Genomic DNA, 15324 nt, shown 5'->3' on the forward strand with positions numbered 1-15324 from the left:
GTAGAACCAGGAACAGATATAGTCCTTGGTTCACTCCGGACCAGTCTGCCCTTGACCAGCACAAAAACATCCTGTGGCGTACTGCATTAGCATCGAATAGCCCCTGTGATATGCTACTTTTCAGGGAAGTTAGGAACAAATACAGTTTACACAGGCAGTTAGAAAAGCTAAGGCAAGCTTTTTCAAACAGAAATTTGCATCCTGTAGTACTAACTCAAAAACGTTCTGGGACACTGTAAAGTCCATGGAGAATAAGAGCACCTCCTCCCAGCTGCCCACTGCTCTGAGGCTAGGAAACACTGTCACCACCGATAAATCCACTATAATTGAGAATTTCAATAAGCATTTCTCTACGGCTGGCCATGCTTTCCACATGGCTACCCCTACCCCGGTCAACTGCCCGGCACCCTCCACAGCAACCCGCCAAAGCCCCCACCATTTCTCCTTTACCCAAATCCAGATAGCTGATGTTCTGAAAGAGCTGCAAAATCTGGACCCCTACAAATCAGCCAGGCTAGACAATCTGGACCCTCTCTTTCTAAAATTATCTGCCTACATTTTTGCAACCCCTATTTCTAGCCTGTTCAACCTCTCTTTCATATCGTCTGAGATTCCCAAAGATTGGAAAGCTGCCACGGTCATCGCCCTCTTCAAATGGGTTGACACTCCAGACCCAAACTGCTACAGACCTATATCTATCCTACCCTGTCTTTCTAAGGTCTTCGAAAGCCAAGTTAACAAACAGATTACTGACCATTTCGAATCCCACCATACCTTCTCCGCTATGCAATCTGGTTTCAGAGCTGGTCATGGGTGCACCTCAGCCACGCACAAGGTTCTAAACGACATCATAACCGCCATCGATAAGAGACATTACTGTGCAGCCGTATTCATCGACCAGGCCAAGGCTTTCGACTCTGTCAATCACAACATTCTTATTGGCAGACTCGACAGCCTTGGTTTCTCAAATGATTGCCTCGCCTGGTTTACCAACTACTTCTCTGATAGAGTTCAGTGTGTCAAATCGGAGGGCCTGTTGTCCGGACCTCTGACAGTCTCTATGGGTGTGCCACAGGGTTCAATTCTTGGGCCGACTCTCTTTTCTGTATACATCAATGATGTTGCTCTTGCTGCTGGTGATTCTCTGATCCACCTCTACGCAGACGACACCATTCTGTATACTTCTGGCCCCTCCTTGGACACTGTGTTAACTAACCTCCAGACGAGCTTCAATGCCATACAACTCTCCTTCCGTGGCCTCCAACTGCTCTTAAACGCAAGTAAAACTAAATGTATGCTATTCAATCGATCACTGCCCGCACCTGCTCGCCCGTCCAGCATCACTACTCTGGACGGCTCTGACTTAGAATACGTGGACAACTACAAATACCTGGGTGTCTGGTTAGACTGTAAACTCTCCTTCCAGACTCACATTAAGCATCTCCAATCCAAAATTAAATCTAGAACCTATATCGCAACAAAGCATCCTTCACTCATGCTGCCAAACATAACCTCGTAAAACTGACCATCCTACCAATCCTCGACTTCGGTGATGTCATCTATAAAATACCCTCCAACACTCTACTCAACAAACTGGATGCAGTCTATCACAGTGCCATCAGTTTTGTCACCAAAGCCCCATACACTACCCACCATTGCGACCTGTACGCTCTCATTGACTGGCCCTCGCTCCATACTCGTCGCCAAACCCACTGGCTACAGGTTATCTACAAGTCACTGCTAGGTAAAGCCCCGCCTTATCTCAGCTCACTGGTCACCATAGCAGCACCCACTCGTAGCACACGCTCCAGCAGGTATATCTCACTGGTCACCCCCAAAGCCAATTCCTCCTTTGGTCGTCTTTCCTTCCAGTTCTCTGCTGCCCATGACTGGAACGAATTGCAAAAACCTCTGAAGCTGGAGACTCACATCTCCCTCACTAGCTTTAAGCACCAGCTGTCAGAGCAGCTTACAGATCACTGCACCCGTACATAGCCCATCTGTAAACAGCCCATCTACCTACCTCCTCCCCACACTGGTATTTATTTATTTATCTTGCTCCTTTGCACCCCAGTATCTCTACCTGCATATTCATCTTCTGCCGATCTACCATTCCAGTGTTTAATTGCTATATTGTAATTACTTCGCCACCATGGCCAATTTATTTCCTTAACTTACCTCATTTGCACTCACTGTATAGACTTTTTGTTTTATTTTGTTCTACTGTATTATTGACTGTATGTTTTGTTTATTCCATGTGTAACTCTGTGTTGTTGTATGTGTCGAATTGCTACGCTTTATCTTGGCCAGGTCGCAGTTGCAAATGTGAACTTGTTCTCAACTGGCCTCCCTGGTTAAATAAAGGTGAAATAAAACACCCAATATACAAGTTATCCTAAATAACAGCTCTCTTTCAAGAAAATACAAAAATACAATTATTTATTATTTATTTTTCTCATTCGACCAATTACATAAATTACATTGTATAAAAGACACGTTATGATAACAGCACATTTCTCTGTAATCTACAAGATGCTGATGGAGTCCTGATTCAAAATCACCACCAAAATCATAACCAAAATCACAACCAAAATCACCACCAAAATCACAACCAAAATCATAACCAAAATCACCACCAAAATCACCACCAAAATCACAACCAAAATCACCACCAAAATCACCACCAAAATCACCACCAAAATCACATCCAAAATCACCACCAAAATCACAACCAAAATCACCACCAAAATCACCACCAAAATCACCACCAAAATCACATCCAAAATCACCACCAAAATCACAACCAAAATCACCACCAAAATCACCACCAAAATCACATCCAAAATCACCACCAAAATCACAACCAAAATCACCACCAAAATCACCACCAAAATCACATCCAAAATCACAACCAAAATCACAACCAAAGTCGTCACGGACAGCTTGAAATTAAGAAACTAGAAATATGCAAGAAAAAGGGGGGGGGTCTTAATAAAAAGTAAACAAATTGACAGATGACAATGAACCTATGTTTTAACGTAGATGATAAATGATACAAACAACACTAGTCACTACTTCTCCCTGCTCTTTCTCTCATGAAGTCATAGACAGCTGAATGGTATGAAGAGGCTACTTTCTTTTTCTTACAGGAACTTCTATAAAGACAGTTTTCCCCCCTCCCAAAAAATCTGTGTTACCAAGTGTGAAGGGAGGCCTTCACGGGGGTGCCAGCCATCTCTGTCTAGAGGGGGCTGAGCATGAGAGAGGGGATGTATACATGTTTCTTTATATGTATTTGTTCTGCATTCTACTGGGCAGTAGCATCCTAATCCATTTTACAACAACGTACAGTTATATGCATCATTTAATCATTTGACCGTGATTCATTATTGATATTTATTTGCATAAATGGGAGTTATGTTTTAATGTCATTGTGTTGTGTTATCATTTTGTTCACTCCAATAGTTGTTACAGATGAAAGGTATTTTATTACAGATGAATGTTTGTTAAATCAATGGTTCGCAAATGTTTTTTTCCTCAGGACCCAAATTTAACCAGGTTGCCTCAGTCGCGATCCAATATTTGAATCGCAGGGGGAAATTTACCAAAATGCATTCTGGTAAACAATTTCTAATGATGTATTGACAATAAATTGAGCAATTATGAATAACTCCAAATTCTTGATGACGAATGTTGGTAAACTCGCCCGTTTGAGACCACAAAATCAACCATTTTGAGACCACAAAATCAACCAAACCCGCCGGTTTGAGACCACAAATCAACCATTTGAGACCACTAATCAACCATTTTGAGACCACTAATCAACCATTTTGAGACCACTAAACAACCATTTTGAGACCGCTAAACAACCATTTTGAGACCACAAAATCAACCATTTTGAGACCACAAATCAACCATTTGGAGACCACTAATCAACCATTTTGAGACCACTAATCAACCATTTTGAGACCACTAATCAACCATTTTGAGACCACTAATCAACCATTTTGAGACCACTAATCAACCATTTTGAGACCACTAATCAACCATTTTGAGACCACTAATCAACCATTTTGAGACCACTAATCAACCATTTTGAGACCACTAATCAACCATTTTGAGAACACTAATCAACCATTTTGAGACTAACAGCTGTGTTGAAAAAAAAGTGAACTTTTTTTTTTGAAACAACAATGTGTGCGGACCCCCTGCAGTACCCACAGATTGAAAACCACTGGGCTAGTGTTAGGGGCTAGTGTTAGGGGCTAGTGTTAGGGACTAGTGTTAGGGACTAGTGTTAAGGACTAGTGTTAGGGGCTAGTGTTAGGGGCTAGTGTTAGGGACTAGTGTTAGGGGCTAGTGTTAGGGACTAGTGTTAGGGGCTAGTGTTAGGGACTAGTGTTAGGGGCTAGTGTTAGGGGCTAGTGTTAGGGACTAGTGTTAGGGCTAGTGTTAGGGACTAGTGTTAGGGGCTAGTGTTAGGGACTAGTGTTAGGGGCTAGTGTTAGGGGCTAGTGTTAGGGGCTAGTGTTAGGGACTAGTGTTAGGGACTAGTGTTAGGGACTAGTGTTAGGGGCTAGTGTTAGGGGCTAGTGTTAGGGGCTAGTGTTAGGGACTAGTGTTAGGGACTAGTGTTAGGGGCTAGTGTTAGGGACTAGTGTTAGGGGCTAGTGTTAGGGGCTAGTGTTAGGGACTAGTGTTAGGGGCTAGTGTTAGGGGCTAGTGTTAGGGACTAGTGTTAGGGACTAGTGTTAGGGACTAGTGTTAGGCTGACACATTCTGCATACCACTGATGAGAAGGAAGTCTGAACTCAATGACACAGGACAGGTGTCAGTCATAGAGATGGAAAGAGATCTTAACTTTGTATCTGTCCCATTATGATGTCTGTGACAGCACGGGCAGCGCCATTGAGGACATCACCATTTTAAAGTAGTACATTTTCTTTATTTTTGGTATGTTAAAAAAATGTCAAGCAAATATTGCCGATTTACCACCACTTGCCGTGCTGGAGTCCTGAAACACATATTGTGTCATTTATTTATTGTGGCCAGTAGATGGCAGTAATATAGTTTCAAGCCATTTACAAAACATTACAACCCAATTTGAAGAAGAAAATGCTCTGATCATTGGCAGATCGCTCCCACATCACACGAATCTCCACCCAGCTGACTACTTTAAAATGGTGGAAGCCTTTAATGGCAATGTCCATGCTAAAACAGGTCATTTCCAAGTAGAGATATCTATGGTGCCAGTCCTTAGTGTTCCACATTCTGCACCACTACTGTACATTAGGTTACACTGCCACCTACTGGTTACAGATGAGAATATTAGAGCTGCAACGTGTCACTGCTTGGTGTATGTGATGTTTGCTAGGTGGAAATGTTAGGAGAAAATAGCCCATTCACATCAGAGTATAGAGGCTATAAGCAAATAATACGAGTATCTCAAACCAAGTTCCCTGCTGGAGAGGCTACCACCCAAGGGAGATACATCTCAAAGTGTAATCATTGTGATGGAAATGTTATACTTGTGCTTTTCTATTTACCAATTTCTATGTTCTACGTTTGTGCTTTTCTATAAACCAATTTCTGTTTTCGTGCAAGTGACTTGACTAAACGAATTCTCACTATCAGTAGCTGCAATTTGGCAGTACGCCCAGACCTTGTTTGGAAAATGTAAGATATGCCCTAAACTAAACTGTTGTTCTGGTCTGTCCTCTCTCTCTTACTCTCTCAGTTATGGTGAAGGTGACCACAGATGGTGTGTAGATGCATGGAAGGGATCATTTGACCAAGAATAGTATGAACCTCAACACCCCCTCTAACCGGCTGAATGGCAACAATAGCGTTCGGTCCTTCACCACGTCTACCATGAGACTTGAGTCCGAGCCAGAAACCTGCACAACATCAACCAGAAGCTATCACCTGCCTTTTTTTCTCTCAGGAGTGTGACATGGGGTCCATGTGGAGTGAGCATGGAGAGAGACCCAGTCCAAACGTCTCTCATGCTGCTGGTGTACCGGTCGGATTCATGGGACAAAGACATAGCGGACTGTAAAGGACAGAGACATTATCAAGGGCTTCGAACATGTGCCATTAAAAAGGACGAACTGAAACACTGTCTGAAGAAGAACATGAACAAAGGAGTCCAGAAGGATGAGGGAGATTTATGCTTGTGTAGGTCTGCACACTGCGAAATGTATAGTAATTTAAGACTAAGAATGTATTGAGGTACCCAATCTGTCATTGCAACAAATGGAGGCCGTGATGAGAAAAGTAAAATGCTAGAAATATAAGTTATCAATAGTTATAATTATGATTTGGAAAGGCGAGGCCCTAATATGTGAGGAGAGCCACTAGATTGTAGCTTGAGCTAACCTTGCCTCAATCTCATTCTTATCAAGGTCGGTGTGAAACTGTTACAACATGTGTTCTCTCTCTCTCTCTTCCCTGTGAAATGCTATTAACATTCCCTCTCTGGCTGATAAGATCTTCAGCAGCTATCGTGCTTTCTGCTCCTCCAGAGGATGGAGAAAGAGTTAGATGCCAACTCTGGATGAGCTCCCATTTCCCCCCTGTAGATACGGACGATGAGTAATGATTGAAAGTTGTTTTCATTTAACAACAATTGTTATGAAACAGTAAGGTTTATTATTGTGACTTAAGTTGATGTCCCAGGGACAGTAAGGTTAGTTGATGTCCCAGGGACAGTAAGGTTAGTTGATGTCCCAGGGACATTAAGGTTTTTATGTACTTAAGTTGATGTTAGGTTAGTTGATGTCCCAGGGACAGTAAGGTTAGTTGATGTCCCAGGGACAGTAAGGTTAGTTGATGTCCCAGGGACAGTCCCAGGGAAGGTTAGTTGATGTCCCAGGGTTAGTTGATGTCCCAGGGACAGTAAGGTTAGTTGATGTCCCAGGGACAGTAAGGTTAGTTGATGTCCCAGGGACAGTAAGGTTAGTTGATGTCCCAGGGACAGTAAGGTTTATTATTGTGACTTAAGTTGATGTCCCAGGGACAGTAAGGTTAGTTGATGTCCCAGGGACAGTAAGGTTAGTTGATGTCCCAGGGACAGACAGTAAGGATGTCCCAGGGACAGTAAGGTTAGTTGATGTCCCAGGGACAGTAAGGTTAGTTGATGTCCCAGGGACATTAAGGTTTATTATTGTGACTTAAGTTGATGTCCCAGGGACAGTAAGGTTAGTTGATGTCCCAGGGACAGTAAGGTTAGTTGATGTCCCAGGGACAGTAAGGTTAGTTGATGTCCCAGGGACAGTAAGGTTAGTTGATGTCCCAGGGACAGGGTTGATGTCCCAGGGACAGTAAGTTGATGTCCCAGGGACAGTAAGGTTAGTTGATGTCCCAGGGACAGTAAGGTTAGTTGATGTCCCAGGGACAGTAAGGTTAGTTGATGTCCCAGGGACAGTAAGGTTAGTTGATGTCCCAGGGACAGTAAGGTTAGTTGATGTCCCAGGGACAGTAAGGTTAGTTGATGTCCCAGGGACAGTAAGGTTAGTTGATGTCCCAGGGACAGTAAGGTTAGTTGATGTCCCAGGGACAGTAAGGTTAGTTGATGTCCCAGGGACAGTAAGGTTAGTTGATGTCCCAGGGACAGTAAGGTTAGTTGATGTCCCAGGGACAGTAAGGTTAGTTGATGTCCCAGGGACAGTAAGGTTAGTTGATGTCCCAGGGACAGTAAGGTTATGTAAGGTTAGTTGATGTCCCAGGGACAGTAAGGTTAGTTGATGTCCCAGGGACAGTTAGTTGATGTCCCAGTAAGGTTAGTTGATGTCCCAGGGACAGTAATGATGTCCCAGGGACAGTAGTTGATGTCCCAGGGACAGTTGATGTCCCAGGGACAGTAAGGTTAGTTGATGTCCCAGGGACAGTAAGGTTAGTTGATGTCCCAGGGACAGTAAGGTTTATTGATGTCCCAGGGACAGTAAGGTTAGTTGATGTCCCAGGGACAGTAAGGTTAGTTGATGTCCCAGGGACAGTAAGGTTAGTTGATGTCCAGTTGATGTCCCAGGGACAGTAAGGTTAGTTGATGTCCCAGGGACAGTAAGGTTAGTTGATGTCCCAGGGACAGTAGGTTAGTTGAAGGGACAATGGTGTAACATTGAGCCATTTATTCACCTCAAGTTGATGTCCCAGGGACAGTAAGGTTAGTTGATGTCCCAGGGACATTAGTTGATAGAAGTATAGCCTTTATTGATGTCCAGGGACAGTAAGGTTAGTTGATGACAGTAAGGTTAGTTGATGTCCCAGGGACAGTGTTAAGTTAGGGACAGAATCCCAGGGACAGTAAGGGTGTAACATTAGACCATTGATGTCAGGGACAGTAAGGTTAGTTGATGTCCCAGGGACTCTGATGTCCCAGGGACTGTCCCCCATTAATAGGTTAGTTGATGTCCCAGGGACAGTAAGGTTAGTTGATTCCCAGGGACAGTAATAATTGATGTCCCAGGGACAGTAAGGTTAGTTGATGTCCCAGGGACAGTCCCATTTAGATATGAGCCTCCCAGGGAAAATGGTAATGTTTACATTGAAATGTACATAATTATCACACAAGTTGATTAGTTGATGTCCCAGGGACAGTAGCCTAGTGGTTTAGCGTTGTCCAGGGACAGTAAGGTTAGTTGATGTCCCAGGGACTATGTGTTGAAGGGACAGTAAGGTTAGTTGATGTCCCAGGGTTGTAAGTTCAATGTAAGGAGTTGATGTCCAGGGACAGTAAGGTTAGTTGTTCCCAGGGACTGCCCAGTAAGGTTAGTTGATGTCCCAGGGACTGAACAGGCAGTTAACCAGTCGTGTTAAGATATGGAAGCAATGGTTAACATTGTTTAGACCGTCATTAAAAAGTATAGCCTTTATTATGCTTGTAATACTACCATACAACCCAGAATGAAGGGTTTGAAGTTATGAAGGGTCTGTTTCCTCTCTCTGTGTTGACTTCCCTTACTTTAATAGGAGTATCGAATATTTTGATATAGAAGCTAAAAATGGTAATGTTTACATTGAAATGTAATAATTATCACACAAGTGATGATTAGGGGCGTCAGGGTAGCCTAGTGGTTAGAGCGTTGGACTAGTAACCAAAAGGTTGCTAGTTCAAATCCCCGAGCTGACATGGTACAACTTTGTCGTTCTGCCCCTGAACAGGCAGTTAACCCACTGTTCCTAGACCGTCATTGAAAATAAGAATTTGCTCTTAACTGCCTTGCCTAGTTAAATAAAGGTAAAATAAAAAAATTAAGGTTATGAAGTGTCTGGGTTTGAAGTGTTTACATTAGCTGTCAATAGCGGGGATTTGAACTTTATTTAAGTCATTTAGCAGACGCTCTTATCCAGAGCGACTTACAAATTGGTGCATTCACCTTATGACCTCCAGTGGAACAGTAGTGCATCTAAATCTTTTCAGGGGGAGGGGGGGTGAGAGGGATTACTTTATCCTATCCTAGGTATTCCTTAAAGAGGTGGGGTTTCAGGTGTCTCCGGAAGGTGGTGATTGACTCCGCTGTCCTGGCGTCGTGAGGGAGTTTGTTCCACCATTGGGGGGCCAGAGCTACTTGCAACCTAGGAGTATCAAATATTTTGATATAGAAGCTAAAAATCTAAATGTTTCCATTAAAATGTAATGATTATCACACAAGTGATGAGGATGGAATGCGATTGACATTTTATACTTGTGCTTTTCTATGTCATGCAAGTGACTGGCTGAACGAATCCTCACTATCATTAACTGCAATTTGGCAGTACTCCCAGAACTTAATTTGAAAATGAAAGATATCTCAGTTTCAAGACCTCAGCATAGAGAGAAGAACCCTTGTGAGGTATCGGTCTGTCACATGTTTTGAACCAGTGTTGGTCGGGTCACATTAATGAAACAAAATGGTAATGATGAATTAATTATGCAAATATAACTTGTGTGTGTGTTTAGCCGTTTTTAGGACAACTGCCGGGACTGCCCCGGCAGAGCTCCTGATTGACATGTACTACGGTGCACTGAGTTGGATGGAACCTCTCCAGTGAGCTGGCAATAAAGATTCATTTGGAAGACTTTCCACAACATCAGCATTAACCAGTTTGGCAGAAATGTATTCAAGTTTAATGCCTACCAAATATCAATAGCTGTCATCAAAATATCACTTAGGCTAAAAAGGATGCAGTGATGTCTACCTGAAACACATCTTGTGTCATTTATTCTATTGTCAGTAGGCTACAACCATATTTGCACAGGTGGGGTCAGTTCCATGACGCAACTCCTACATTGACTGGTAGAACTTACTCACGGAGAACTCATTAACGGCTGCTGCAGAAGTTCAACAGATTTGCCAAAAAACAAACTCGTTTCACATTCAATTTTTTTTTTGTCTAGACAAGAGACGTGGCGTGTTTATTGAGAATACACACAACATGACTAGATGTAACAGAGACTGTTACCACTGCAGTGGGGAATGTGTTGCTGTCATGTTAAGTGTAGGACTCCAACTGTGTTGGAATGTAGGGTGGCAAAGCATGTTTAGCCTTTTAATATTCCTCTCCCTCCTCATCCTCTTCTCCCACGCTGTCAGTGCCCACCTCTTCATAATCCTTCTCCAGGGCTGCCATGTCTTCTCTGGCCTCAGAGAACTCTCCCTCCTCCATGCCCTCACCAACGTACCAGTGCACAAAGGCTCTCTTGGCATACATCAGGTCAAACTTGTGGTCTAGACGGGCCCAGGCCTCAGCGATGGCTGTGGTGTTACTCAGCATGCACACAGCCCTCTGGACCTTGGCCAGGTCTCCTCCAGGAACCACCGTAGGGGGCTGGTAGTTGATACCCACCTTGAAGCCAGTGGGACACCAGTCCACAAACTGGATGCTCCTCTTGGTTTTGATGGCAGCGATGGCAGAGTTGACATCTTTGGGAACAACGTCTCCACGGTACAGGAGACAGCAGGCCATGTATTTGCCATGACGAGGGTCACACTTCACCATCTGATTGGCCGGCTCGAAGCAGGCGTTGGTGATGTCAGCGACTGACAGCTGCTCGTGATAGGCCTTCTCAGCGGAGATGACCGGGGCATATGTGGCCAGAGGGAAGTGGATACGGGGGTAGGGCACCAAGTTGGTCTGGAACTCTGTCAGATCAACATTCAGGGCTCCATCGAAACGCAGGGAGGCAGTGATGGAGGAGACGATCTGACCAATGAGCCTGTTGAGGTTGGTGTACGAGGGACGCTCAATGTCAAGGTTCCTACGGCAGATGTCATAGATGGCCTCATTGTCCACCATGAAGGCACAGTCAGAGTGCTCCAGGGTGGTGTGAGTGGTCAGGATGGAGTTGTAGGGCTCCACCACAGCCGTGGACACCTGGGGAGCTGGGTATACGGCAAACTCAAGCTTAGACTTCTTTCCGTAGTCGACAGACAGACGTTCCATCAGCAGGGAGGTGAAACCAGAACCGGTGCCTCCTCCGAAGCTGTGGAAGATGAGGAACCCCTGGAGACCTGTACACTGGTCAGCCTGAATGGAGAAATGGTACAATAACATTGTTAGATGTTATATTATAGCAGAGAGAGGAGAATGGAGAACCTGTTTCCATGTTCTACCTAGAACCAAAAAGGGTTCTTCGGCTTGTCCCTGTAATATAACCCTTTATGGTTCCAGGTAGAACATTGACCATTTTAAAATGCTTTCTTCCATAGAGAAGGTTTCTGAAGAACCTTCTAGAATGAAAAAGGTTCTGTGTAGAACCCTAGTTAGAGGCCTGTTTCAGAATGACGACTCACCAGTTTGCGTGTCCTGTCCAGCACAATGTCAATGATCTCCTTGCCGATGGTGTAGTGACCGCGGGCGTAGTTGTTGGCAGCATCTTCTTTACCAGTGATCAGCTGCTCAGGGTGGAACAACTGACGATAAATACCTGTCCTCACCTCATCTGAAAGACAAAGGTAGATTTAGAATATCCTAATATTTTGAATATGAGGAATATCTTGGGACAGAATATCAAATCATTCAAAGCTTGTAAACCATAATCCAATAGGAAATCTCCAGGATTTCAGGCGTCTCATCTTACCGATGACAGTGGGCTCCAGATCAACGAAGATGGCACGGGGGACATGCTTTCCAGCTCCGGTCTCACTGAAGAAGGTGTTGAAGGAGTCGTCTCCACCTCCACGAGTCTTGTCACTGGGCATCTGTCCGTCCGGCTGGATCCCATGTTCCAGGCAGTACAGCTCCCAACAGGCGTTACCCATCTGGACTCCGGCTTGGCCCACATGCATGGAGATACACTCACGCTGAAAAAGAGAGAAGGTACAAGACATCAACTACATGGAAACGTGAATCAAAATAGTGATGTGCACTTGTATTGTAGGTTTAAAGCTGATTCAGAGTATAAATGAGTAAACCAACATGACATGTATATTTTTAAGATACTGCTAAAGACAACCTTGCTTTCACCATCTCACTTTTATTGTCCTTATTTATTTTAATCTCCATCTATGTAGCATCTATCTATCTATGAAAGTAATATGTCCTCATGGGAAAGGCCTGGATTTGACTGAACGGTGAATTCAGTATGGCCACCCATTTAACAAAAGGGATATTTAAGCAAATTGATTGGCTATTCTGCCGTGCCACCATCTTGCAAATCCTCTATCTGCCATTTAACCACAGATCGTCATGCATGACCCTGTAACTTTAAGAGCAGAGAACCAGGGTGAAAAGGGAGTGCCTCGTTGCCCCCTCCATCCGGGCCAGCTGCCCACCCATTGCAGTGTAAAACAGCGATAGCTACATAAAATGGCAACCATCTCAGACTGCCCCTCCCTGTTCTCCTTTGTGCCTCCTCATGTCGCATAGAACCCCCCCCCCATGTAAAAATCAGCAATTCATGTCGAAGAGGTGTTCCATCTACACAGACGTCATTGTTATTCCTACTTGGAACACCGACATCTAACCCACATTTGATGTATGGCTACAGAGGATTCTGTCACAAGAAAAAATATATATATAATAATAATTTGACCTAAATTACATGTATCATTATATCAGTTGAAACACATACCATTTTTCATATCGCCATATGAAAAAGAGGAAACGCATATAATCAGCTGATAATATCATAAGGGCGGGAATCAACGCAATTGCGCATTAGGTTGGGTGAGCCTACCAAGCGGATATGTACTTACTGCATTCGTTTTGACTCAAACAGTCCGTTAGAAATACTATCTAGTACGATTAGTACACAGTAGGTCGTTTTTTTAGAGCAGTAGGAAATAGTTTTCGGACCATGGTCTTTATATACAGAATCCATCGTCCACATGCTTTTCAGATTGATCTAATCATATACTTTTTAAAAATAGGAATACCATGTGAAATAAATATTATTTTATTATCTACATCAGCAGTCAGTACTCACCATTTTGTCTGGTTTTCTTTTCCTTCACAGGCTGACGTTGAGGATTCAGAAGAGAAGGCAGAACTGCAGAAGAAAGGAAGAGGTGGGGGGTTTTATAGACCGGGAAGCAGACAGACCGGCAGGAAGCGACAGCGGTCTGCTTGGCGGGAGAGACTGTTGGTGGGTCATTCTGGCATTTAGGAAAAATAGTTTAGAATCGTTTTTTTTTAATTTAAATGTATTTGAGTACATCTTCCCATCCTAAATCAACTAATATGGCAGTTGAATTACTTAACATAATTTGTACCATTTTGAAGGGCACGAGATGCTCAAATCTACTTCCATTAACCCTTTTTTTAAAGTATTTACTAAAATGATATATGATCAATTATTTTGCTCACAATGTTATTTACCTTCATTTAAATTGACTAACACCAAGTGGCACCACATGACATACTAAAAGGGTGTGATTCGCTCAGAATTTTCTCTAATATTGACCCCCTCACCAATAACAGTTTGCCTCTGGAGGGAAATGCTCAAGGATCTTGTATATCTTTGTAATTAGGGATTTAAGGCAGTACAAAACATTGACATAAAAGTGAGGAACAGACATTATGCTAGTAAATAGGTCTTTTAAATCGCCTTCTTTTGTTGTCATTGATATTTACAATATCAAATATGTTTATTCACTATCATTCAAAATAATATATTGATTTCTCTAAATCCACAGAACATGCCACTTCAACTCTACACAATCACAATCAGTATGCTTACTCTAAGTTCTTGCGTATGTTTAAAATGCGTAAACATAACGTTGTGCAGTATAAAGGACTTGCATTATGTTTTATCATTGATCAACAGTTGAATATAAACAAACACATGTATAATGAATAACTATTTGTCATTTTAAAGTGTTTTTCATGGTTGCAAAGGCAAGGAATGCAAAATGCCACCGCAATTCAAGAACAACCCTGGTATGAAAATAACAAGGAAGTCCCTCCCTCTTCTCACAGAGAGGCTCTCTCTCTCTCTACGCAGACACAAATTTGGGGTATTGAGCTGTGGGATAGCATAGTCAGTGCTCTCTGGGATCCTTGGGGCGTTCCTACCCTTATATAAACCATTTTAACTTAAATTGGGTAGCAGCTACTCTTCCTGGGGTCCAAACACATTAATAAGGCACTTACATTACATATGAAACTGAAAAATAAAACAGTACATCATATAACATTACTACGCCACTACATATCTACAATACAAAATGTATAATACCACAATACAACAATGTTACAATATGCAGTGCATTCAGAAAGTATTCAGACCCCTTGACTTTTTCCACATTTTGTTACATTTTTTCTCATCAATCTACACACAATACCCCATAATGATATCACAATACCCCGTAATGACATCACAATACCCCATAATGACATCACAATACCCCATAATGATATCACAATACCCCATAATGACATCACAATACCCCATAATGACATCACAATACCCCATAATGATATCACAATACCCCATAATGATATCACAATACCCCATAATGATATCACAATACCCCATAATGATATCACAATACCCTATAATAACAATGCAATGTTTTTTTAAATTACATTTTTGCCATTTTAATTCAAAATAAAAAAACTGAAATATCATAGTTGCATAAGTATTCAGACCCTTTACTCAGTACTTTATTGAAGCACCTTTGGCAGCGATTACAGCCTCGAGTCTTCTTGGGTATGATGCTACAAGCTTGGCACACCTGATTTGGGGAGTTTCTCCCATTCTTCTCTGCAGATCCTCTCCAGCTCTGTCAGGTTGGATGGGGAGCGTTGCTGCCCACCCCTCTTTCCTCTCCCCTCCCCCAACCCCTTCTCCCACCCCCCAACACCTTCACCCCACCCCCCACCCCCTACCCCTTCTCCCCT

General features: G+C 43.0%; 1 protein-coding gene across 1 annotated transcript; it reads right to left on the reverse strand.

Annotated features, from left to right (window-relative positions):
• Positions 1-10350: 10350 nt before the first annotated feature.
• On the reverse strand, positions 10351-13499 carry LOC115120062 (tubulin alpha chain-like). Its single transcript, XM_065019645.1, has 4 exons — positions 13409-13499; positions 12062-12284; positions 11775-11923; positions 10351-11508 (listed from the first exon to the last, which is right to left on the reverse strand). The coding sequence occupies exons 1-4, from the start codon at positions 13409-13411 to the stop codon at positions 10531-10533; spliced, it is 1353 nt and encodes a 450-aa protein (XP_064875717.1). The 5' UTR covers positions 13412-13499; the 3' UTR covers positions 10351-10530.
• Between the last annotated feature and the right edge of the window lie 1825 nt (positions 13500-15324).

Source organism: Oncorhynchus nerka, linkage group LG1, assembly GCF_034236695.1.
Source record: "Oncorhynchus nerka isolate Pitt River linkage group LG1, Oner_Uvic_2.0, whole genome shotgun sequence".
Taxonomy (NCBI): domain Eukaryota; kingdom Metazoa; phylum Chordata; class Actinopteri; order Salmoniformes; family Salmonidae; genus Oncorhynchus; species Oncorhynchus nerka.